This window comes from Pangasianodon hypophthalmus, chromosome 11, assembly GCF_027358585.1.
Source record: "Pangasianodon hypophthalmus isolate fPanHyp1 chromosome 11, fPanHyp1.pri, whole genome shotgun sequence".
Classification (NCBI taxonomy): domain Eukaryota; kingdom Metazoa; phylum Chordata; class Actinopteri; order Siluriformes; family Pangasiidae; genus Pangasianodon; species Pangasianodon hypophthalmus.
Genome location: NC_069720.1, coordinates 12,153,482 through 12,177,899, shown reverse-complemented (window position 1 = coordinate 12,177,899; position 24,418 = coordinate 12,153,482). Strand labels below are relative to the sequence as shown.

The 24,418-nt window shown below is 39.1% G+C and overlaps 2 protein-coding genes across 15 annotated transcripts in view; both read right to left on the bottom strand.

Annotated features, from left to right (window-relative positions):
• Positions 1-550: 550 nt before the first annotated feature.
• On the bottom strand, positions 551-8,870 carry use1 (unconventional SNARE in the ER 1 homolog (S. cerevisiae)). Its single transcript, XM_026930476.3, has 8 exons — positions 8,718-8,870; positions 7,472-7,521; positions 7,238-7,316; positions 6,999-7,151; positions 6,095-6,110; positions 5,945-5,972; positions 5,224-5,389; positions 551-3,225 (listed from the first exon to the last, which is right to left on the bottom strand). Exons 1-8 carry the CDS (start codon positions 8,817-8,819, stop codon positions 3,043-3,045), a joined length of 777 nt encoding a protein of 258 aa, XP_026786277.1. The 5' UTR covers positions 8,820-8,870; the 3' UTR covers positions 551-3,042.
• A 2,699-nt stretch (positions 8,871-11,569) lies between these two features.
• LOC113536486 (unconventional myosin-IXb) overlaps positions 11,570-24,418 on the bottom strand; it is a 63,757-nt gene continuing 50,908 nt past the window's right edge. For 6 of the 14 annotated variants that reach the window (XM_053238129.1, XM_034308512.2, XM_053238133.1 and 3 more), the window contains 16 exons: positions 23,454-23,569; positions 23,122-23,297; positions 22,908-23,015; positions 22,286-22,456; positions 22,068-22,109; positions 21,841-21,952; positions 21,536-21,609; positions 20,878-21,070; positions 20,485-20,613; positions 20,018-20,123; positions 19,097-19,228; positions 18,804-18,927; positions 18,267-18,314; positions 15,604-15,716; positions 15,108-15,235; positions 11,570-13,326 (listed from right to left, as the gene is read on the bottom strand). In XM_053238129.1, coding sequence (XP_053094104.1) covers positions 12,968-13,326; positions 15,108-15,235; positions 15,604-15,716; positions 18,267-18,314; positions 18,804-18,927; positions 19,097-19,228; positions 20,018-20,123; positions 20,485-20,613; positions 20,878-21,070; positions 21,536-21,609; positions 21,841-21,952; positions 22,068-22,109; positions 22,286-22,456; positions 22,908-23,015; positions 23,122-23,297; positions 23,454-23,569 — 2,131 coding nt within the window. In that variant the 3' untranslated portion in view covers positions 11,570-12,967. Of the gene's footprint in view, positions 13,327-14,929; positions 15,022-15,095; positions 15,236-15,603; positions 15,717-18,266; positions 18,315-18,803; positions 18,928-19,096; positions 19,229-20,017; positions 20,124-20,484; positions 20,614-20,877; positions 21,071-21,535; positions 21,610-21,840; positions 21,953-22,067; positions 22,110-22,285; positions 22,457-22,907; positions 23,016-23,121; positions 23,298-23,453; positions 23,570-24,418 lie in introns of all 14 variants that reach the window. The other 8 variants (XM_053238136.1, XM_053238135.1, XM_053238137.1 and 5 more) reach the window with 8 other exon arrangements.

Below are 24,418 nucleotides of genomic sequence, written 5' to 3'. Positions count from 1 at the left end.
ATAAAACTGACCTTGGAGGCCATTAAGCTATGTTCAGCTCCAGACAGCATTATCACTTTATATCAGGCTCAGTCTCAGTTTGTGAGAACGCTAAACTCCAAACTGTCAACGATAACTAATAACATCTTTCACCCCCACGAACAAAACGAGTGAAAAGGTTAAAAACAGTTACTGTATCAAAGTGTTATCTTCTCTGTCTGACGCAAAAAAACACGAGAAGCGCGGTGGCCCTGATGTGGCCTGCGGTGTTCGGTGCCTATTGTGTTTTTTTTGCCCTCGGCGTATCTTAATCAGTTGTGTTCCCGAGCCGTTTCCTGGAACAGAGCTGCACCTGCTGGTGTTTTCAGCCTCCGACGCCCTGCTGAGAGCTTTCAGAGGCGAGAGAGTCAGTGTGGGAGAAATTAAAACCCTGACCTGCCCTGAACCAATCAGGCTGCACAACAATACACAGCTACAGGGGGTCAAGAAACTCTCGTGGCAGCGCATTGATTAATGACGAGCAGTTTTGCGTATGAACCAACTCCAGAAAGATAAAAGAGGCAGACCAGTCTTCACTCTTATTATTTATTCATTCATTCAATTAAAATAAACCTTTTTAAGCTGTTTTACATACACAGATATTGAATATGGCAACATTTTCTGGACTTTATTCAAACTCCAGCTCTTCTAATAAAAAGCTCATTTAAACATGTATTTGCATCTGGATTTCCTTTAGTGCACAATTTGAGATATAATTCAAGTTCAGGTACAAAATATTTGCATTTCACACATTTTATTCTCAACGTCTTAACAGGTGTGATTTTGCAGTACTGAAAATGTAATTGCAATCGTTTCTTTGAATATTGCAGTCTCTCATCTTTACACAATCTCATTTGCGTTTCCTGTCAACAAGGTAGCACTGTCAATCAAATGCTGTGGGCGGGACTTGGAAAGAAACATCTTTTTTTTTTTCTTTCTTTTTTTTTTTCTTTAACCGAATTTGAATGTTTCACGTATTTCAATGTTTCCCTTATGCATGAGGGAAATCCAACTGCAAATGCATGTTCATATTAATTTTTTCTAATTTGTATTTCAATCTCTGGAATTTGGAGAGAAAAAAAGGATAGGAGACTATGGATACGAGGATAGTTAAATTTGAACAAATGATGCTAAGACTCTGCTCCTGACCTTGGTGTGTATTCCTGAGAGTGGATGTACACAGCTTCAGGTTCAATGGAGATTTGATTTTTCCTTTACTTAACAGAATGCACAAATCAGGCATGTTTCTGTTAGAGTACAGAAGGTTTGTTGGGCTTCACCGAGTCATGTGTATGAAAGAGGATCAGAAGAGCTTCCCGCTGTGACTCAGAATGCAGCTCTCTGGCTCAGGCGAGTCCCAACAAGCCTGCTGGACCTCAAAGGCAAGAGTGGACCTTTAGATTAGGACACAGTGCTTTTTCAGCAAGTCAGTTCAAACCTCACTGAGGCCACAATAATAAGACAATATCACAAAATTTTAAAACATAAAACACAGAGCAGATCATCCATGAGGACAATACACACATTCACATAAACTTCGGCTGAATTGGAAAACATTTTGATGGATTTAAAAACACAAAAAAAACCACAAAAAAATCTTTAAACGTCAGCCATAGCATGCTCTTTTTTTTTTTAACTGATATGTTAGAATATAGGCGGCTGTTCACACTAGCACGCAACAATTTGGTGGTTTTGCTTTTTGTTCTTTGTAGCTGAGGCCTGTCCCGAGATGAGATGAGGAATGGTAGTAGCTACATATACCTTCTAAAGCTAACTAGTTTAACACAAATTAAATAACACACTAATCAGTTGTTTTTGATTTACATGTTATGTGCTCGGCTTTGTACTAGATTAATCCTCAGATTAGATTGGCAAAGCAAGCAAAACTACAAGAGAGTAAAACAGATTAGCAAAACTGCACTAGCTCTATACGCTCACCAGACGCTCCAGCGATCTCTGCCACTTCCTTCCAAGCTTTATTTTTCTTTGTAATGTCTCTATACGCATTTAACGAGACGTCGTATATGACAGGATTAGATGAAACTGTGGTTATAAGTTTTTCTTATATTTTTTGTGAGAACACACTACAGGTAGGAACTAAAATTGCGATCAGGGAACTGAAGAAACGTCAGCGCACACATGTCGTAGAACTGGTCTGAGGAATCCTTCAAGGTAATTGTTTTGATTTGTCACTTCACAGCATCGGTGCTAATTTGAATAGAATTGAGTGAATCGATTCAGATGTTGCTTGTTGTTGAAATCTCGACTCTGTGTTGCGTACATACATACAAAATGAACGATTGCATGTGCCTTGCTGCTTGCTACTGTGAACGTAGGGTGAATATACAATCAGATACGAAGCAAAGAAAGTCACTTTCACTTACATGAGAGCCTCCTGGATGCTTGTGTGATAATATTTGACACATTTTTTACCACATTCATGTATCTTGAGGAAGTGCTTTACCATGGCCGGAGTTGCAGTGGTTTATATAAACTGACTAGCTTATTTATATTTAGGGAAATAGAACCAAAACTTGGTATAGGTGGCGTACCACAGCGCTAACAGTACGTGGAGTCAGTGAGGTCTGTCTGCTGATTGCTGAAAGACATGTCCATGTCCATCTGTCCCAACAAAGACATGCCCAGAATTCTACAATCAGCAAAAAAAACACTAAAATCTTTATTCGAGAGAACGTCAGGGTTCATGTGGAGCACTCAGCAGGTTCTAGACTGCAGACGAAGTGTGACACTGGAAGACTGCAGATAACAGGATGATTATGAGGATGTTTTAATATTATACAGGAGTTAATGAAGCAGATAAATATAAAGAACTGGGATTAGTGTTAATGCAGGAACAGTGGCCATGTTCACTGGTACAAGCTGCACAGGATCTTTTCGAGTCACGTCCAGGCCTTCAGTGGGGTTTGCATAATCAAAACACAGGTCCGTGTGTGTGTGTGTGTGTGTGTGTGTGTGTGTGTGTGTGTGTGTGTGTGTTAAAGCCGCCATTTGAGTCAGGTCACATCACCTGAGTCTGGGAAAGAGGCGGATGAACAGGATCATACTGATGAAGGTGAATGAGACTAATATGAGCATCAGCCAGAGGAACCAGTTGACGGATTTCTTTGCATGTTGCTCCAGTCGCTCCGATTCAGTCTTCAGCTTCTCGAAGTTCAGATCTGCCTGCCGCATGGACTGACTCAGAGTCTGGAACAAACGCAAAGGACGTAGTTAAAGCCTGCATAACATGACAAAACATATCTCATAGTCATACCTAGCTCTGTCACAACAGCTACAGAAAGGTGAAGGCTACAGCACATGCTCAGTATGAAACCAACACCATGAAAACTGCCTGACAATATGAGAAATCCACCCAAAGCATCAAACCAAGGTTTAAAGACTAAACTATACATGAGTCAGCCAGATGATGATGATGATAAGATTCTCATTTGATTTGATTTTTTTGCATTTTAAAATTTTAATACAGATTTATTCTGCCACTGTATGAGCCTGTTTATGTTTAAATGGTGTTATTATAAGTTATATGTTATAGGACATCATCTGAGTGGAGTGTGGGTTGATGTAGACTTGCAGTTCACACAATGTGCATTTAATGATTTTAAAAATAACACATGCCAATATAAATGTATCAGAAATACAGTGATGCTGCTACAACATGCTGCTAGTGTGTCATTTTAAACCCAATCTTAACACTCAGTCTTAGAATAATGGTTATTAACAAATGATGAGAATACGCAAGTAACAGCCTGCAGCTCGTCCTGCAACACACCACTGCCCCCTGGTGGCCAAAGCCAAACAGTGCACTTTATGGTAATAAGCTGTCATCATAATTTTTTTTCTTAAAAAAAAAAAAAAAAAAAGAAAAAAAAAAGTCAACTGTTGTCCCATCCATAATGTTTTCCTGCAAGCAGTCAGCTTATTAATTGCAAATTATGACTTAGGGCTTACTAATATTTGAACAGCAGCTATGCTAATTCCTTTTCCACTTGTTTCCCTTCTTCTACCCATCCCCGAGGCACATAGAGATTGTGCCAGCTCCAGTAGAGGAGGCCAACCCTATGAGGATCCTGAGGCATCCAGAGATGGACCTGCTCCAGCCGGTTTCTGCCTCGTGAGGATTTGGGTGTTCAAAGCAATGCTGCCAACCCTATGTGGACTTTGAGGACTTTGAGGAAGACAACAACCTACATGACTATAAATAAATACAGAAAGGACATTGTTCATATCACACTCTCCAGTGTCACCCAGATGAGGATGGGTTCCCTTTTGAGTCTGGTTCCTCTCAAGGTTTCTTCCTGATATCATCTAAGAGAGTTTTTCCTTGCCACAGTCGCCTCAGTCGCCTCAGGCTTGCTCACTAGGGATAATTCTGTCTAACATCTAGGACTGTTTGCATGTTTTTGTTTCTGTTTGCATGCTTTTTGTTTCTTATGTTCTGTAAAGCTGCTTTGAGACAATGTTCATTGTTAAAAGCGCTATACAAATAAAATCGAATTGAACTGAATTGAATTAACACAGTAAAATATCCAGCGCAGGGCTGAAACATAATCTGTATGTAGCTACACTGTCTTACAGCCTCCTTTTCTGTAAACTTTAAAGCAATAAGCCACGACACGGTGTGCGTTACAGAGATTTTATCCCAGGTAAGGGTGTTCATCAATAATTCAATTTATTGAATTATTTGAATATTAATTCAAATAAATCAATCAAATATTAATTGAATTTAATAATATTCACAATAAATGGTTCTTCTGCCATAATGTTGTCTGTTAACAGTAACAGTAAGCTCTGGTTTCTCAGCAATATAATGATCAAAGATTAGAGTATTGCATGGATTTAATGATGGTTTAAGTGTAATGGGTTTTATTGGTTTAAAGCCTTCTGCATTAATACAGAATTCAATTATTGTGATGTGTCACAGCTGAGCGTACTTCAAGGAACTTGGAACAGCCAATCAGACATCAGGATTTCTCAGTTAACTGGATAACTTAAGCTGAAAGTCAGTCAAGTTTAATAAGACGCAAGACAATATTTAAAGCTGTCTGATTATATTTTTTTATGAAAGAACGAAATAAATAATATAAAATGCTTGTTTCTGATTGGCTGGCAGTTTCAACTCATGTTCAAACTCTCCACTGTGTTATTTGAGTAAAAAACACTCCTAAGTGTGTGTGGATGTGAGACCTGGTTGTCCTGTTTGATGATGTTCTGTGCAGCGAGTGTGTTGTTCTTCAGGTTGCGTGCGAGGTTCAGCATGTCCTCAGCCAGCTTCTCCTGCAGACTGTGGTGGTGCTGCAGTACAGCGTCCAGCTCGGCCGCGCTCTCACACTCGTCCACTGGGACACTGCGGCTGGGTGACAATGACACAAGATGGACGTGGAGCCTTTTAATTAGTTTGGATTTAATGGTCACTTGAACTTCAGTTTAGTTTTCACTCAGTTTTATCATTAGCTTTTTTAAATTTCTATTAGAAACTGTTGAGATTTTATACAGTGTCATTTTAGATACAGTAGTTTTAGATACAGAATGAGAAGTGTAGAGCTACAGCTCCGTTTCTGTCATTTCAGGAGTGAGTAACTACACACTGTACACTGTGTTACGTCTTTAGAACAGACACTCGCTTTCTTTCTCCAAGACATAATTTTCCATTACACTAAACGAGAGCTCAAGCTGAAACCTTGTGTTTAAAACTGAAACCAGAAATTAATCATCATTTCGGGGGTTTTTAGTTCGTTTCTAAGGCTGCGTTCACACGGTGTTTTAATCTTACAGGAAGTGGCTACAAGAAGCACAGAGTGACATCAAGCACTTTTTTGCAAATAAAAGAGAGAAATAACTGAGAAAGAAAGAAAGAGAGCGAAAGAATGAGACTGTATGATATATGGAGATGATGTGAGTATCTCACCTCCTATGTCTCAGCTCTGTCTCAGCACCTGATGAAGGAAAACAAAAACTATTGTCACAGTAAATTCAAGCAATGACAGTCTCTCTCTCTCTCTCTCTCTCTCTCTCTCCACCAATCAGTTTCTGATCGAAAGGACAGAATGAAACATACCTGCACTTGAGGCAGCCTGTAAAAGAAAGAAACAGAAGTTCATAAGCAGTTTTTCACCACAGATTAATAAGACAATGAAGCTTTCTATATTAAGACATTCAGCGTATTTTACAGAACTGTGCATAAGTATTCACTCTTTGAACTTTTCCCACATTTTGTAATGTTACAACCTGGAAGTGAAATGGACTAAACTGGGATTATATGTCACCAATAGATTCCTGGATCCCATATTTCCCCTCGGGGATGAAATCATTAAATCATTAATTCATCCATCCATCCATTCATCTTAAATAGCCAAATGCGGGGGAAAAAAATCAATATCGTCTGTCAAACTATTTACGAATTAAAAAAACACAACATTTGTGATCGCATACGTACTCACTTCCGGTTACTGTGAAAGCCCTAAATTAGTTGTGGTGCAACCAGCTGCCATCAGAAGTAATGTAATTAGTTCAGTGGAGTCGACCTGTGTGCAATTTAAGTGTAACGTGGTCTCAATATACCAAAACACCTGGTCCTAGAAGAACCCAGAGTGTGTTAGAGAAAATACCAAAACAAACAGCATCATGAAGACCAATGAGTTATCAAACCAAGCCTGGGTCAAAGTTCTGCAAAAGTATCGAATCAAGAATTAATATCAATCAAACTTTGAACGTCCTGCAGAGTGACATTAAATCCATTGAAAAATGAAAAGAATACAGCACAACCATACAGTGATTCTGCCTTGAGGAGACCGTCCACTAAAAGTCAGAAATCAGGTAAAGAGAAGATTAGTCACAGACACACGAATCAGCATGATGCTACCACCATCATGCTTCACAAATGTCCAAAGCTGTGGTTGGGGCTGGATTTTGGTGGAGAGAATAATTATGCAAGGCACTGCAGATTAGAATAAGCAGCTTACAGAGCTGAAGAGCTCGGAGCGCATCTCCCCTGTGCACCGTGCTTTACTCTGCATGTGCACTGTCTTGGTGGCCGACATCCTCTCGCTGGAGATGGTGGGTGTGCGACCCGGCGCCAGGAGCTGATTGGCTAAAGCTTTCTCCGAAGGTGACGGCTGCACAAGGACAAGAGGAGTGAAATTGAGCGTAAACTGTTCTTACATGATGTGGGTGAAAATTAGATATGGAACGTCACACTGACCAGCTTCTCAGCCTCTATAAGACCTTTGAGGAAGTCGACTTTACGTGTGTAGTCTGTCAGGATCTCAGCAGTGGGTTTGCTAAAATGATAAACAAATTACACCAAATCAAATCAGTATATTCACATATGGATTATATATATATATATATATATATATATGCATATATGCATACAGATCTAAGAAAAATACCTAAGAAGTATTCAAAAGTATGAGAAAGATGTATGCTGTCATACCCTGGACTCTTTCTCAATGCCACCAGCATGTCCTCCAAGGCACCCACGTACTTGAACAACATGAAGATATTTGGAATTATCCACCATACAGACATCACAGCTAACAACCAATAAGCATGAGCACTGGAGGCAGACCAAAGTCTCAAACATGCATTAACATTTATTTATCCAAAACAACTAACAAATAAGGCAGCACCTCACTCATGCAGAGAGCTGAGCTGAAAAAAAAAAAATCTGGAATGGACAGATAAGAGATCAGGCACCACTTCCCCTCAGGGACTGGTATAAAACTTAACTGTCAATCATCTTTCTATCATTAGAGCACAGCTTCCCAACTCTGGCCCTGCACAATTTAGTGTTTTCTCTGCTCTCAACACACGATTCATCTAATCAGCTACTTATCAGCACTTCCTGAGTTGAAGTGAATGTGTAGGGGAAGCAAAGAAAACACTACAATATACAGAACAGGGAGCTGGAAACCTGTGCATTACACGACCTTCATCATATAATCTAATCGTACTGTCCATTATACATTCGACCGAGATTTTATTGGGATCTCGTACAGTGTGACAAGCAATAACCTCAAAAGAATGCTGAAATCACACAGTCTAAACCGGATTTAAGCATACTAAAGATCTAAACTCCCTCCATAAGGGCACTAGATAGGGTATGAATGAACACCTACTGCACCCTATCTAGTGCACTATTGGGATTTACCCACTAAATAATAACTCTGAGTTGTTTAGCTATCATTATTCTTCCTGAGAAAATACCAGCTGGAAAACTAGCTAGGACTTAAATTTCCTCATTTTATCAAGGCTAGTTACATTAGACAAATTATCTTAGACTAATTATTATTGTAACTATTTATATAGAACATTTCACACAGATTTTACAGCTAAAGGTACTTCTGTATCTGCTGCTAAAATCATGAGCAATGCACTGTCATGTACAAGAGCAAAGTGGAATTACTCATACAATAAATCAACAAATAATAGTTAAAAATGGATTTTTAGCCTAGCCTGGTGTGGACTGACTTGGACTAATTAAACAGATGTTCGTGCAGGTGAAATAACGGCAGTTTAGTGTGTAATAACCGGCTCTGAGCCCGGGCTGTGATCCTCCTGCTAGCCGACGTGGCTGTTAGACAGGCTGGAAAAACTCAAGCACGCAAATGAACTCTACATAACGTTAAAAAACAGCGACAACTACAACTTTTACAGCAGAGACGTTTAATTCATTTTACCTTCTCCAGCCTCCATTCCGTCTCTCCTCTTTTTTCGGAAGCAATAGCTTCACAACGCGATAACAACCTGATAAAATTGATTTCTAACCTGGACGCGGCCATATTGGAAACAGACAACCGGAGGTCGCAGGAATATGACGTAATATTGAAGCGAGAGTGGTTTCAGAGGCGAGTCGTTTTTTACAGCGCAAGTTTTACACAATGATCCCCAAACTGGTTTTCTTAATAGATTTTGCTTCACTAATTAGCGATTTTAGATAAATACACAATAATACATGTTATTATGAATGTTAGATAATTGTATTTTATGCATGTTTGAATCTGTTTATAGATTCCATTTCTGTCATTGTTCCTTTTTTCTGCTATTTGTAACTTGTCATCTTTTTGTAAATCATAAAAAAAAAACTTTTCCCACATACGAGTTCCACTAAAGCAAGGTTATTTTTTTATCATATTTAAAACTGATTTACAATATTACTTTAAAATGATTACTTTTTTAAAGCTTTTTCTTTAAACAAACTGTAAAGCATGCTGAACATTACAGCTGTAAAGTACTGTGTTTAGGTTAGCAAATACGTGCTAGCAAATCAACCTTTTCACGTTTAAAAACGTGGTGCGAGTTTATTTAACTTTTTAAAATACAGTGTTAAAAAAACTACATGATGTTACAAATAAATATTTAGTATTAAAATCCAAACAATTTGGTCCGTGTTACAAATGTACTGAGGATACAGAGAGTACTCTCAGAAAATGGCATTATTTATCAAGTGGACTTTATGCTGGCGCTCTATTTATTTTATGGATTAAGAACAGATCAGTTTTATTTGTGTGATGGCCTGAAAAAAAACTTTCACAAGGTCAAACCTTGACATTTTCTACTTTATATAATTCTGCAAACTACTGAAAACTGTTTTCCGGGTTTCTATTTTACACATATGTGTATCCAGAAGAGACACCCTTTCCCCCTTTAACTGAGACTGAGCATCAGGTTTTATTTAGAGAAACTGGAGGCCTGAGAAGCATGAAATCAGGAGATCTGATTTAAGACATCACTAGTATTTTATAGTGAATCAATAGTAAGTGCTTGTGGAAGCCACAAGACAGAGCAAAGCCTTACATGTGAGTGAACCAATTAGAAAATATCAGACATACTGAACAGTGATGGGGAAACCTGAATTCTGCGCTGTGACCAGTAGATGGCAGTATAGATTTATTGTGGAAACAAAGAGCAGCTGATCAATTTGTCGAGTATCTTCATTCCGTCATAATAAAGAATTTTCTCTTCCCAGTGGTGAGGCACTTCAGACACCACATTAATGATATCTCTGTTTGTGGCAGCAATGAAGTGAGGAAAAAACAAGAACTCATCCAAAATGTCAATTTATTCACAATTAATTTTTACAGCTTAAATAGTTACTAATTTAAAAACCAACAGCTGATTTTACCCCCTTCTTAGCTTTGGGAGCACTGATCACTACATTTGTCACTAAAGTGATAACTTATTTCTCCACTCAGGAGTGTGAGCCCCCAGGCCCAAGAGAGTAGTGGGTTTTTGTGTGTGTGTGCTGTGCTGTAGGAAAATAATCAACAACAAGGTGGTGTGATGGAGTTAGTCATCACTCTAAATTTGATTATTTTCTAAAACTGCATGTCCTGAAATTATTTATTCCTCTTATTCTACAATTTGCCAAAGATACCGAATTTCATGATTACAATGATTTTTAAAAAATTTATTACATAATAACTTCATGCTTTTAATCCTGTTTTAAATTATTTTTAATGATGTAGAACACCCACAAAAAATGTTAGTTTCCATTATCACTTATGTTACAGCAGCTATAAACACTCATTCCCTCACCAGCCTCTTTTTTCTCTTTCCAAGTTAAAAAAAAACAAAAACAAACAAACAAAAAAAAAAAACTACAGCTTGTAATGTTACTGAGAAACCACAAAGTGTAAACTCCTGTCCTGAAGATGTCAGAAAAGAGTTGCAGCTTTACCTTTGACTGCTATAAAATTGCTGACACTGGAGACTCCTTACATAAATATTAAATAAACATCTCCTTACAGAAAACTTCACAATAATATCTACAAACTTTTTAATATGTTTATTATTAGCCTTAGGTCATGTGGGGCGTCTGCCATACTGTGAAAACAATAACGTATTACAAGGAGCGTATTAACAAACTAAAATGATTTGCATCTGCACTCTAATCACCAATCAGAAACCAAGAATTCTGACCAATCAGACTCCAGAATTCAACAGCCCTGTGGCAGGATTTTAATTAACTATTGAGACGCTCTGACTTCTGCAATTCTTGTAGAATTTAGTTTTTAATTTTAAAACAAATACGTTAAATACTGAAACATTTAGCCACCAAAATCGCCAAAGTATCTGTTTTGGCATTGTCATAATTAATGGAATTGTAATAAAATAAATTTCATCATTCTCATGAGGTGAACTCACAAAATGAGGTGAAATCAGTAGCTGCTTACTTAAACCACAGTGAACTCACTGGTTAAAACTTAATTACTCTATAAAAGGTCATGTTGGAAGTTTATAAGGATGGATAAAATGAGCTTTTGGGAATTTTTCCTAAGCTGCACACTAATTCCATCTTGGGTCCATATGCCGTCATGGAACTCTTTAAACCCCTCACTGTTTCTATTCCATTAGTGCATGAGTGCAAATTCCATACAGATGATGAGCATCAGACCTCCTCTCAGTCCACGTTTATCCTGAGATAACCCTGCAGAAAAAAACAAAAACAAACACACAAACAAACAAACCAACAAACAAACACCACACTGGTCTGATCCAAGACCTTTCAAGAATGAAAATCAGGCACATCTGCAGCCAAGTACAAAGTGTATTGTAAGAAAATAATTTGTTTGATCTGTCCTTTAGATGCAGTACAGCAGAAAGAAACAATCGCCACTTGAGTACAAATACAGCAAAAAAAAAAAAAAAAAGCAAACAAGACTTTTGAACTGTAATCATCATCATCATCATCATCCATTCTTTCTCATTCGCTACACTTCCACATGGCACAACACACACCAGAAGGTTGAACACATGACATTATTAGTAAACACAGTACACAAGATTCTTCTCAGACGTTCCCACAGACCTCAAGCGCAGTGTCCTATTGTTTACTACAAGATCCAGGTTATGGTTAATTGTCTGAAAAAAGCTGATGCAAGTACAGAAAGGTTTCATGTTGCTTCATCTGGGTCCCTTCCATCAGATGGAATGTGGCTCATGCTGTTTTCTGATTCTCTGTACAATTAAAATGATCCATTAGACAACACCCAAAGAGACTGCGAAGTCTACAAAAAGAGCTTTTCCACCAACATGGTGCGTGGTGATTAATGTTGAACCGTTTCCAGCATATCAAGACAGCAGGAATTTATCTGGATGCAAGAAAACGGTGATTAAGTTATTTACATACCATTAAAACCACTAACCAAATTGCAAGAACTGTAAAAATTAATATTGCAACCATAAAATCAGCAACCCTGTTGGGATCAGGATCAACTGTTTTGCCAAGAAGCACACCAAACTGCGCAACTGTACACTGAGAATAAATAGCTAAAAGTAATCCATACATGTACATACATTCTCCGCTCACTCTCTCTCTCTCTCTCTCGTGTGCTGTGTATATTTTATTAAGAATTCAGCTCTGAATGGTAACATACTCTCAGAGCTGAAAAGAAAATGAAGATACCTGCTAAAAGTTTGACTGCTATAAACTTCCTAAAAAAAAAAAAAAAAAAAAAAAAAAAAAAGGTTTGTTGGTCCTCAGAATCTGCACCAGCAATGTGTTGGTGGAAAATGAGCATGAAAGTGTCTGGAGTTTGTATTTTTTTTTTTTTTTTTAAGCGTTTAAAGTGTGAGGTCATTTCCAAAAATGTCCTTGCCCTCATACTTTTCTCAGGAGAAACAGTACAAACATGACTATACACTGACAAGAAACCAAAGGCACAATTAAAAACTGTTTAAAAAAAAAAAAAAAAGAAAAAAAAAGAAAAAAAGAAATAGAAAGGTGCAACGTCATGCTTTTTGTCCATAAAATAAAAAAAATATATATATGAAGCGTAGAATTTAGGTTCATGATAGCACCCATGAGGCTGCACCACAAATTTACACTTAAAGTCTATTAAAAATTCTAAATTAATAATAATGAGGGAAAAAAGTGCTTGGTGAGCAGGATCAGTCATCCTGGCTGAACCGTTACAAAAGGCGTAAATCAAACACCATCTTGAATATGAGCAATGTCAGGGTCTGAGAAGCGTCTGGAGGAGACAAGGAGGTCCTGCGGGATAGAGGAGGAAGACGAAGAAGACAAGGCATCTAATTCAGTCCCAGAGCCGATGAAGAGTGACTGGATACTGTCTTTGCGGCGTCCAGGCCGTGGCCGTCTCTGTACGAGTGTGAAAACTCCAGGGGGAAGGCGCAGCGTGCAGGGGATGATGGGATACCGGCGCTGGAGCTGGTTTCTGGAGGAGGGACAGGAGGAGCTCTTACTTCCTGATGAAGTCAACTGGGGTAACGAGGATGAGTTAGAGGGTTTAGGTTTATGGGTTTGCAGTACGGCTGTCATTCTACCTGGACAGAAGTGACATAATAAATTAGTTTAGGTAGGAGAAGGAACCCCCGCCACCTCTCTGCAACAAAATAAAACTATGCCATCATGCAACTACTCATGCAGTTATTATCAGACCTACTGGAGACCCCATGCACTGTACAGATTGCATTTTACACAAAAACACCCAGCTGAAGAAATGCCTGAAGTAGCAGATAAGGAGAATCAAAGCAAACACAAACACACCCTAATTTTAATTACTTGAAGTATTTAGTATTCAAAAGGACAGGGACAGACAGATTGAGCATTAACAGTAGCGCTACATATAATATCACATAAACCACAGAAAATTGTGTCATGATGAGGCCATGCTATAAACTTATCATGCACGGTAAAGTATCAGATTTACGTTTTGCACATAATACATTTCTTTTTTAACTCAAGCTTTCCGATACAATTCGGCCGAATCTAAAATGGCTCCTGTGAACATCATAACACCAGAGCGCTGTTGGATTCTGGATCCCGATTGGTCAGAAGGTGATGATTTTTCTTCTATAACGGCAGCTCTGACAATAGTGCAGCTGCAAATCACAGGTTTATATTAATGTGCTCATTCAAATATGTTAGCGTTTCTATAGCAACAGCTCATACACAGGGCGGACACTCCAGATAAACTCATTAAACCCGTGTGTAATTGTCGACATGGTGACGGTTTCTGTAAGGAGGCGTTTATTTAACTGGGGCTGTGGTTAGAGAAGAGGTGGGTTGATCCGGCACGTAATGCATGATGATTCTCATCTGTGTCTAATTACTGCCAGCCTACTTGTGTGAGTTTTTTGTGCTTTCAGTAACTGCCTCGAGACAGAAAGTCTCATGGCTGGCGAAGCTTGCCCCACACTCCCGCTGCCACATTAACACATGGAATTTGCCAGTGTCAGCCAAAGTTAAAGCTGTAACTAAATTTTCTGACATGTTCAGGACAGAGGAGTTTACACTTTTCTCGGTAACATGACAAGTCTGGTTTTTGTCTTATTAACTTCAAGAGAGAGGAAAAAAGAGAGGCTGGTACGGGAATGACTATAATAGCTGCTATAACGTAAGTGAGAACAGGAAATAACTTGTTTCACGAATGCTGTACAACATTAAATATAACTATAAACGGATAAAAAGTACAATGTCATACTTTAATAAATAAAAATGGCAACTGCTGGCAAAGTGCTGTGGTAAAAGAGGAATAAAACACTTCTAGACACGCTGCTATATAAAAATCAACTTTATATAGCAAACGGTATTTGTGATTCGGTACTCTTTTCAGGAAAAAGAACGAATGCAATAACAGTAAACTGTTGGAAACAAAGTAGATGTGTCAGACAACCCAGTTATTCGGCCAAAAAGTTTAGGAAACATTTGGTTAATTGAATAAAAGTAAAACATGGGATCTTCAACATTTGAATGTGTACTATTTGCATGTAGTCAAGTACTAAAACATATACTGACAGCCCCAACATACACAATTTTAAGTTAATTTATCTACAGACCTCAGTACCATGCTCTCTCATGCCAGTACAACAACCAACCCCTAACAATATACACATGCATCCATAACAGATCCAAACCCACACACACCCAAACACACGCATTTGGTTTGATCACAACCTGCTAGAGAGCAGCTGGCACTGCCACTCTCTTTAACGGCACCAGCAGCGGCCTCTCCACACCTGCACCATAAATGACACGGTGACTTGTCACGCCATGACAAAATCCAGAGAATAAAAAGACAGTGTGTCTGTACCTTAATACTGACCTTCCATGTCCAAACTGGGGGTCCGGTCATCTAACAGACTCTCTGAGCTAGCCGAGGCCTCCGAGTCCAGATTCTCCTGATCTGAACCCGGCTGCTCCATATCTGGCAGCCTGCAGACCAGGTCCTCTCTGTGAAACACACACACACACACACACACACACACACACACACACACACACACACACACACACAGTTAGCATACTGCATTCATCAAAATAAAGGCAAATGAAGATCAGAACCTTTGTGTGAACCTGCTGACTGACTAAATGCTGAATGTACAAAAACCTGTTCTCCACAAAGTTCCACTGACTTCCCGGCATCATTAACTTTGCATTCATGAATGTGACATTGTGTGTGTGAGAGAGACAGAGAGAGAGAGAGAGAGAGAGAGAGAGAGAGGAGACAACAGTGAGAGAAAGAGACAGAGAGAGACTGAAACAAGAGAGAGAGAGAGACAAAGAGATAGTGAGAGAGTCAGAGTTGTGTTTAATCCTACTTTTCCTGTTTGATGGACTTGATTCGCTCCACCAAATTCCTCTCAGCCTCTGTGTCTGAGTCAAGTGGTTCATTCTCAGGAACAGCACGCAGGTCAGAAGGTTTCTCCTTCACCTGGAGCCCACACACACACACACACACACACACACACACACACACACACACACACACACACACACACACACACAGTGTTAGTTCTAAATTCGCAGCCGTTTCCAAGGTGACACCAAAGCACTAACCCAGGTCATTTTAGTTCAGCCTTGCACTTTCAGCTCCATCAGCAGTGCTTCTAAAAACAACCTGGAAATAATTTCTGAAAGCCTGTAAAGTTTGTAATCTGTCAGAACATTATCAGAACAAGCCAGTAAACACAAAGCAGTAATAGGTAAAAGTGCCTTTATATGTCATTACTGGATAATCAGCAGAATGAAAATACATTTATCTCTACGTTTCAACAGGAACAATTCCTAAAGGTTTTTGTAATATTAACCAACTTTCAGTTTCTTCACAGCAGGGGTCTGAAGCCACATCAACGTTTGCGAGTTTCTGAAGGGCCATAAACTAATGGAAGCCTGGTGAGAATTCATTTTTTAACAACATAGCACATTATTATTTATTCTATTGATTAACAACAATAACCAAATATTGTACTCTGAAGTACAATAAATTATTCCAGGGAAATAAAAAAGGAAACTATTCAACTGTAAAATTTATACATTACACACACACACACACTGTCCACTTTATTAGGAACACCTATATACCTGCATGTTCTTGCAGTTAGCAAATCAGTTAATCATCTGGGAGCAGCGCAATGCAAAAAATCATGCAGATACAGGTCAAGAGCTTCAGTTATTGTTCACATCAAATATCAGATTGTGACTGTGATCATGGCATGGATGTTCAGAAGTGCTGGTCTGAGTATTTCATAAACAAAAAACTTTGAGCGACAGTTCTCGGGGTAGAAACGCCTTATTGAAAGGAAAGGTCAGAGGAAAATGGCCAGACTGGTTCGAGCTGCCAGGAAGGATATAGTAACTCAAATAATCACTCTTTACAACACTCTTTACTCTTTTGAGCAGAAAAGCAACTCAGCATGCACAAAACATTGAACCTTGCAATGGGTGGGCTCCAACAGCAGAAGACCACATTGGGTTCCACTCCACACCCAAACTGGAAAGTTGAAGATTTTATATTCAAAAAAAAAAAAAAAAAAAAAGGTTTGGGTGAGTCTGTGCCCATGATAGCCTCAGATTCTTGTTCTTGGCTGACAGTAGTGGAACCTGATGTGGTCTTCTGCTGTTGTAGCCCATCTACCTTAAGGTTTGATGCATTGTGCGTTCTGAGATGCTTTTCTGCTCACCGCAGTTGTAAAGAGTGCTTATTTGAGTTACTATAGACTTCCTGTCAGCTCAGACCAGTTTGATCATTCTCCTCTGATCTCTCTCATCAACAAGGTGTTTCAGCCTGCAGACCCTCCACTCACAGGTTTTTTTGTTTTTGTTTTCGCACCATTCTGTGTAAACTCTAAAAACTCCCAGGAGAAATTCCCAGAAGATCAGCAGTTTATGAAAGACTCAAACCAGCCAATCAGGCACCAACAACCACCAACATGCTATGGTTAAAGTCACACAGATCACACTTTTTCTTCATTCTGATGTTTGACGTGACCATTAACTGAAGCTCTTAACCTGTATCTGCATGATTATTTGAACTGCCCTGCTGCCACATGATCGGCTGATTAGATAACTGCATGAATGTGCAGGTGTACAGGTGTTCCTAATAAAGTGGACAGTGAGTGAAAAAACAGATTTAAAAACTCACACAGACTCAGAAGAGGATACATGTCCTTATTCTCCCATGTCTCTTCACACTCCATCTTTTTTCAACAAATTTATATGGCTCTGTACCAGATGATTTAGGGATTTGGAGCAAATCAGTGAATCACTCTAAAAGGCCAATTCCTGAAATATTTCTGAATCGCTTTTAGACACTAGTTTGACTTGCACCAAACACAGCAGATTGATTTTAACCAGTGTTTCAGCTCTCTGACATGAGAGTTGAAGCTTGTGGTTCATACGGATTCCAGGTAGTCGCTACACTATGCTTTGGATCTGCTGTAAATTCTAGACAATTCCGGTCTATTGCGAAAAAATTTGAATAGTAGTTACTGTAGGCTGTGTGACACCTGTGCTACTATACATTGGGAAGAGAGATCATTTCTTACAACAACCAAGTCACAATATTCACAGAGACCACTCCATTCCAGTTAGTAAATGAAAAGGATAGATAGTGCAAGGCGTATGACCCATGCAGTGGAGCTGAAATTGTTAGTGGACAAAAACAAGGAACGGGGAATGTCCAGGTTTGAATACAACTACTATCTTCATTCTCAGTAGAGAAATTTCCACTAAGAATGAAAGCAAGACAATGTTAAGAATATCATGTGACAAAAAAATTATACATGAATCATGAAATGAGAAATCATGCAGTGCCATGAAGACAACCCATTATCCAAAACCACATGCAGAAGAGTACCATACATACACACACACATGCAGCAAGTGGGAAATAGTTAGTGTGTGTGAGCATCTGCACTACATGCAGACTCACATATACACACACTGTGAGTGAGTATATGGGACTCCAGTTGAACATACATACCGCTACTCCCTTATAAGGAGAGGTAAACCTTAGAGGTAAAGGCCAGCTCTACAGAAACCGACACAGAAGCAGAGAGAATGCGTCACAAACTGACAGAGAAATACTCACAGCTACACACAAATACGAGAGAGAGAGAGAGAGACAGAGAGAGAGAGAGAGACCAAGACAGAAAAAGAGATATAACAAGACAGATACACAGAACGAGACAGAAATTGAGTGGGAGACAGAAAGAAACAGAGAGAAAGAGAGAGACTGACAAGAGACAGAAACATCCTGAAAGACAACAGAAGAAAGAGAGACAGACAGCAAAAGGGAGTGAGACTAAAGGATAGAGAGACAAACATTTGAACAGAGAAAGAAACGGACAGACTGAGTGCCCAATGAGTGTGACACAGAAGCAGCAGAAGAGAGAAGACACCAGACAGAAGCAAACACACCCAGAGATGGACAGAATGAGCCACAGGGTAAAAGACAGAAATACAGCAGTTGTGTCTGTCTGTATTTGTGTGTGTGTGTGTGTGTCCTCTCTGCTCTCACCGTGTTGCTTCTCTTCAGCTTGAGCTGGTTCTTCGCCAGCGTTTCAGCATACTCCAGCTGCTCAATCTCCTCCAGCCTTTCAATGTACCGCTTCATCTGCTCATTAATCAGCATCTCTACACAACTGTGCAGCACAACACACACACAGACACACAAACACACCAGCATTTCTATGCACCTGCACAATGAATACATACTCATCAAAAACTCATCCCTAATATTATCCTTCTCAGTCATCTTTGGTCTGAGAAATGTATACAGAGAGACAGCCAGAGAGAGATAGTGACACATACGTGGTCGTCTTGGCGACATCTTTCATGCTGAGAAGTGGGTCAGCACTGTCAGGACCACGAAGGATGCAAGGGGCAAAAACAATGGCTAGGGAGTTCGGGGTCATCCGGTTACTCTTCTCCTCCCTCGACACCCTGAAGGAAAAAAATAGCTTATTACTGCAAGCGCTTTTACATCACATGCAATAAATACAGACTAAAACCCTCCATGTTGTGCTCTTACAGGAAAATAATCAACTATGGGATGGTGTGATGAAACCGAGTTATTGGTACCACCCAAACTGGATTTTTCCTGTTGCAGCAAGTGTTTTATTTATCTTTATTGTATCTATAAATAGATAAAAAGTATATGTCCTTTTCTTAAAAAGACATATACTTTTTATCTATTTATAGTTACATTTAATGTTGTGGAACGTTCCTGTTCTTACTTATGTTATAGCAGCTATAAACAGTCAATTCCCTCACCAGCTTCTCCTTTTATTCTCTCTAAGTTAATAAGAGAATAAAAGCAGCTTGTCATGTTACTGAGAAAGGTAAATGCAGTTAGTTTTGGAATATCTGGAATTATTCTACTTTTGGATGATGCTAATATTCAGTTCTTCTCAGTAATTCAAGTGGAAAAAGAAAAAAAAAAAAATACACATATTGAACATGTTTTTAATGTGTTTTTAAAGTGTTCCTAAACCCTGCTTCTGGAGTAGTATCACTTCTGAATCAATTCTTAACCTAAACAACATTCCTGAACTGGGAATGCTAGGTAAATTAAAAAACAAAAACAAAAAGCAAGACAGACAGACAGACAGATAGATAGATGAATGAAGGGCAGGGGTACTCAAGGACCAGGATTAAGAAACACTGGTTTAATGAATTAATCCTGAGGTAATTTTTTAAAATAATAATATAAAACGATGATGGAGTGCTTGCCTGACTAGGTGGAAAATGAGTCTCTCCAGAGTCTGGTAGTGGGCTGTAGGGAGCGCCTCTATAACCCTGTAGATGGCCTGAAGCTGTTCCTGCTTTTCAGGTAATTCTGACAAAAACAGGTAACAACATTTAGTGAAATACAGGGAAGCAAACACTTATAGAAGACAAAGTAAGACAGAATGATTGAGCGATCAGAAGTACAGAAAACGTTTCAGTAGTTATACATCATCCTTGGACTGTGGATTAAAAAAAAACTGACCATTGTTTATATAAACATTCTATCATGGCACCAGACAACATGTAATACTAGCTCATCACAAAACCACAAATTCAATATATTTATGTACATACTAGTTCCAAACACAATAATTGTTCCACAAGCCTTACTTGCATGCCTGAGGTATGTTGTACTACAACAAAAAGAAAATTTGGGCCAAAGTCTATATTGGAGGTGCTTTAAAACTCACCTACTGCATGGAGGAAGTCATTATAGTGATTAAACGTCATTAGGGGTTCAGGGAGCTCCCTCAGCCACTGTTTCACCAAACCAGTTACAGTGTGAATGGGGTAGTCCTCCAAACACACTGAATTAGGATCTGCAAACACACACACACACGCTTATAGCTGTAGCAAAACACCACATGTACGCAAAAAAATATGCACTTTTATTCTGAATATTCTGATCCTAAGAAGCTTCTCACACCAGAATTTTTTACTTTTACTGCTACTTATGTTGCACTGTGGAAGTTTGGACATAATAAAATGAGAAATGAAAATCCCTGCCTCATTATAGTAATGATGATATATGCTACAGTTTGTAAAACAAGTCTAGACACACACATTGATGCTTATAGTCTTACCAGCTTCCAGATGTTGCCGAAGCTCCTTCATGCGGTTGGCTGAGCCGGACTTCCTGTAGATGCCCTCAGTATAGAGGCCGTTCATCTCCACATGTTCCAGCAGCAGCTCCAGAACCATGGGGACCGGGGCCTTATCACTGACCAAGCGGCAAACACGCACACCAAAGTGCTGAGAACCGGAGTCCTCTTCACTCTGGACCAGCCGTGCAGAAACAGAACAGAACACTGAAGATAGCACGTAAAGGAATAAAACACTCTGTGTGGTGCTGTAATTGTAAAATTATCAACAATGGGGTAGTGTGATGAAGCAGAATTACTGTTACCATACCGAATTTGATTATTATAATAGAACAGCAAGTGTTTTTTCCCTCTGATACCACAGCAATTGGCCAGCTTTTTTAATTCATTAACATTTAATGTTGGGGAATGTCCAAAAAACAAGTTAATTCCTATTCTCACATACATTAAAGCAGCTAAAAAGAATTGTTCCCTCACCAGCTTTTTTTTTTCCCCCTCTCTTGAAGTTAACAAAACAAAAAAATGCATCTTGCCTTTTTACAGAGAAACCACAAAGCATATACTCCTCTGTACGCTTTCTCAAACATACTTTTAACTAACACTGGCGATTGAGTTACTGTGGTCGTACTGTAAGTCATACCTTTTTTGAGCAGTAAGTATTACAATCTGTGACGATTTTGGTCAGACACTTCTTGTGGCAAACCAGCTTGCAATCTGCAATACAAACACTCAGGTGTAATTGCATTAAAACTAAAATGGGAAAGTCCTCCTGTCTTTGACACTACTATTAGCAATGCCATGAACAGTAAAATTTGAGAAATTTATAATAATATAGCCACAATTTTTAGACCTAAGCCTCTATAACATTAGATTTTGATAAGAAATGACCAGTTTAACATTAAAGTTAATGGTAGCTGATAATGCACACGCAGGCCACATACTCACAGCTGCACATGTAGGCTTTCTCCATCACCCAGATGTAGGAAGAGCACTGGTCACATGACTGCATTATGTTCACCTGGAAGTTGTTGAACACATGGTCCAGTGGACTCTCCGTCTAAACATGAACAGCATGGAGGTATAGGAGTGATTTAGTCTCTATGTTTTTCCCAAGAAAGGGTTATGACAGGGTGGTGAACGTGTGTGAAGTAAGTGTACGTAGCATCACTTACGTTCTTGTCTTTTTTTCGCCTCTTTTTACGACCTTTTGGAGCCTGAGACATATAAAAAAAAAAAAAAAAAGTTTTAAAGCCGCTACTCCTGATTTGTACTTACATTAAACAAAAGAAATTCAGCAGACACTGCTACACAGCATAATGTATTTTAAAAGAATGAGAAGTGCTGTGCAGAGTTTGTCTCTTTTTGTTTTTTTTGTTTTTTTTGCTTTTACCTTCACCGGTTCAGCCTCCTCTCTTTTGATCTCTCCTCTAATAAACCCATCGAGCACAGACTGGAACAGATTGACAACGAGCTGCACCTCGCCCTTCTGCTGCTCACTGGCTAAACTGATCACCTTGTTCTGGTAGCTCCTCATCAGCCCCTTATATCCAATGTGAGGCTTCTGCAGGAGAAAAGGGAGAAAAGTGTCATCTGTAAATCTGTAAGTCTACAATCTAACAGTTAAGAACACTGTGTGACACCATATTCACAGGCACACCATTTTTTAAGGCTTTCAGCAGACTAGGGAAAGAATTTAAACTCAGACAAACTGTTGTTTAGTGCTGTTTGGTCAACCAACCTGCACTGGCTTACAAGTGTTTCTTCTACCTGTGGCATAAACAAACTATGCAACGTGGTGCCATTTGTTGTGAGATGAAATACTGATGGATTCATTAATTTTTACTTTCATCTCTAAAACCAATCCAGTCATTAGTAAAAGATAAACTAGACCACCAAGATGTCTAACAGCTCCCATTATTTATTTATTTATTTAAACAGAAACACCCTAATCAACAACAAAACTAGAACAGGGACACCTGCAGTAAACTCTGAGGGCTGCTGTGGGCACTTACTGAGAGAGAATACATGCTTTTGATGTTCTCTCTGAACTGCATGGTGGCTGTGATAAAGATGTGCTCTGCCGCCGACAGCTGCTTTCCTCTCGAGCGCAGGTCATTCACCTGTACCACAGAGAAATAAATAAAAATAAAGCATTTAGCACTAAAACGTTTTCCTTGAATCTTTGTTTGATGCATTATGGTCTGTAATCCGTGTTGGTTACGAGACCTGATTTCCCAGAAACTCGTCGAGGTGCTGGAGCTCGTTGGCATTGGTGATCTCTCTGTCCAGCGAGGCGTTCCATTGCTCTGTGACCCGCGTGGCACGGCTGATCTTAATAGTGGGGTTTCGACTCAGACGCCCACTGGGATGCTCTGAATGCTGTGTGCGTGAAGATGTGATGGCTGTGTGTGTAAGACAGAGAGAAAAACAATTCTACATGGTTCACAAATGGAAATTTGTCCTTGTCTTAATGACTCCAGATGAATAAAACATCACACTGCAGTTAAAGAAATCATAAAACTCTTTTCAAGATTTTCATATTAAAAAAAGCAAGTTACACTGGGAGCACTCTTTTTCACTCAAAGCAGCTGCCATTGTCAGGTCTCCGTCTTCTGGAGTCTGAGCCTCTTTATGAGGACGTTTCTTCAGGATCTTCCTGAAGAAGCCTGTTGATCTATAACAAACAGCAGAGAGAACATTTAACAGCTGCAAATCACAGGTTTATGTCAATGTGCTTGTTTTGATACATTATCGTTTCTATAGTAACAGCTCATTAGCAGGGACTTGTACAGTGCACACTTTTAAGTGTATTATTGTTTATGTATGTTTTCTTTATGATGTTTATTTAACATTATAATTTAACAGACTGTCCAGCTGTAAATTTCTGACATCTTCAGGACTGATGAGTTCTTTAATAAATAAAAAATGTTGACAGATTGCCTTGTAAGAGGAATAAAATACATTGGGACGAAAATAATCAACTTCAGGATGGTAACAGTAACTCCACTTCATCACACTGGCCTACCACATAAATAGTTCTTGATTTTGAACTGCTTTATGCAAGGTTTTTGTTCTCGCGCAACATTAACATCCCACGCAACTTCAAATATGATTAAACATGGAGTCTGGCAGTGCCAGGCCAAAATCTCAGTTGAGGTATGAACCCTTATAAAAACGTCTTTCTATTCCAAGTACTTGATGATGTGAAGAATTAAAGGAATCTCCCTATTCCCATAGCAGCTATATAAGGGAGTGAAAAATTCATGTTGGACTCATGAGCAGGTCAGATAAGCTGAGGCAGGGCTGGTGTTTTCCCATGAGCCAGATGACTCAGGTTTCCTGTGCGATAAGAGTTTGACAGCAATGACGGCTCACACAAGGACAGAGCTAAGAAGTGAACTATTCGCTTCAACAGGATAGGGCATAGGAATGTTTATTTCACGCTCATGCTTGGAGGGTGTTTTAAAGTTCATTCTCTAACGTACTTTGGTTTTCTGCATGTTATCAGTTGAATTCATCTCCA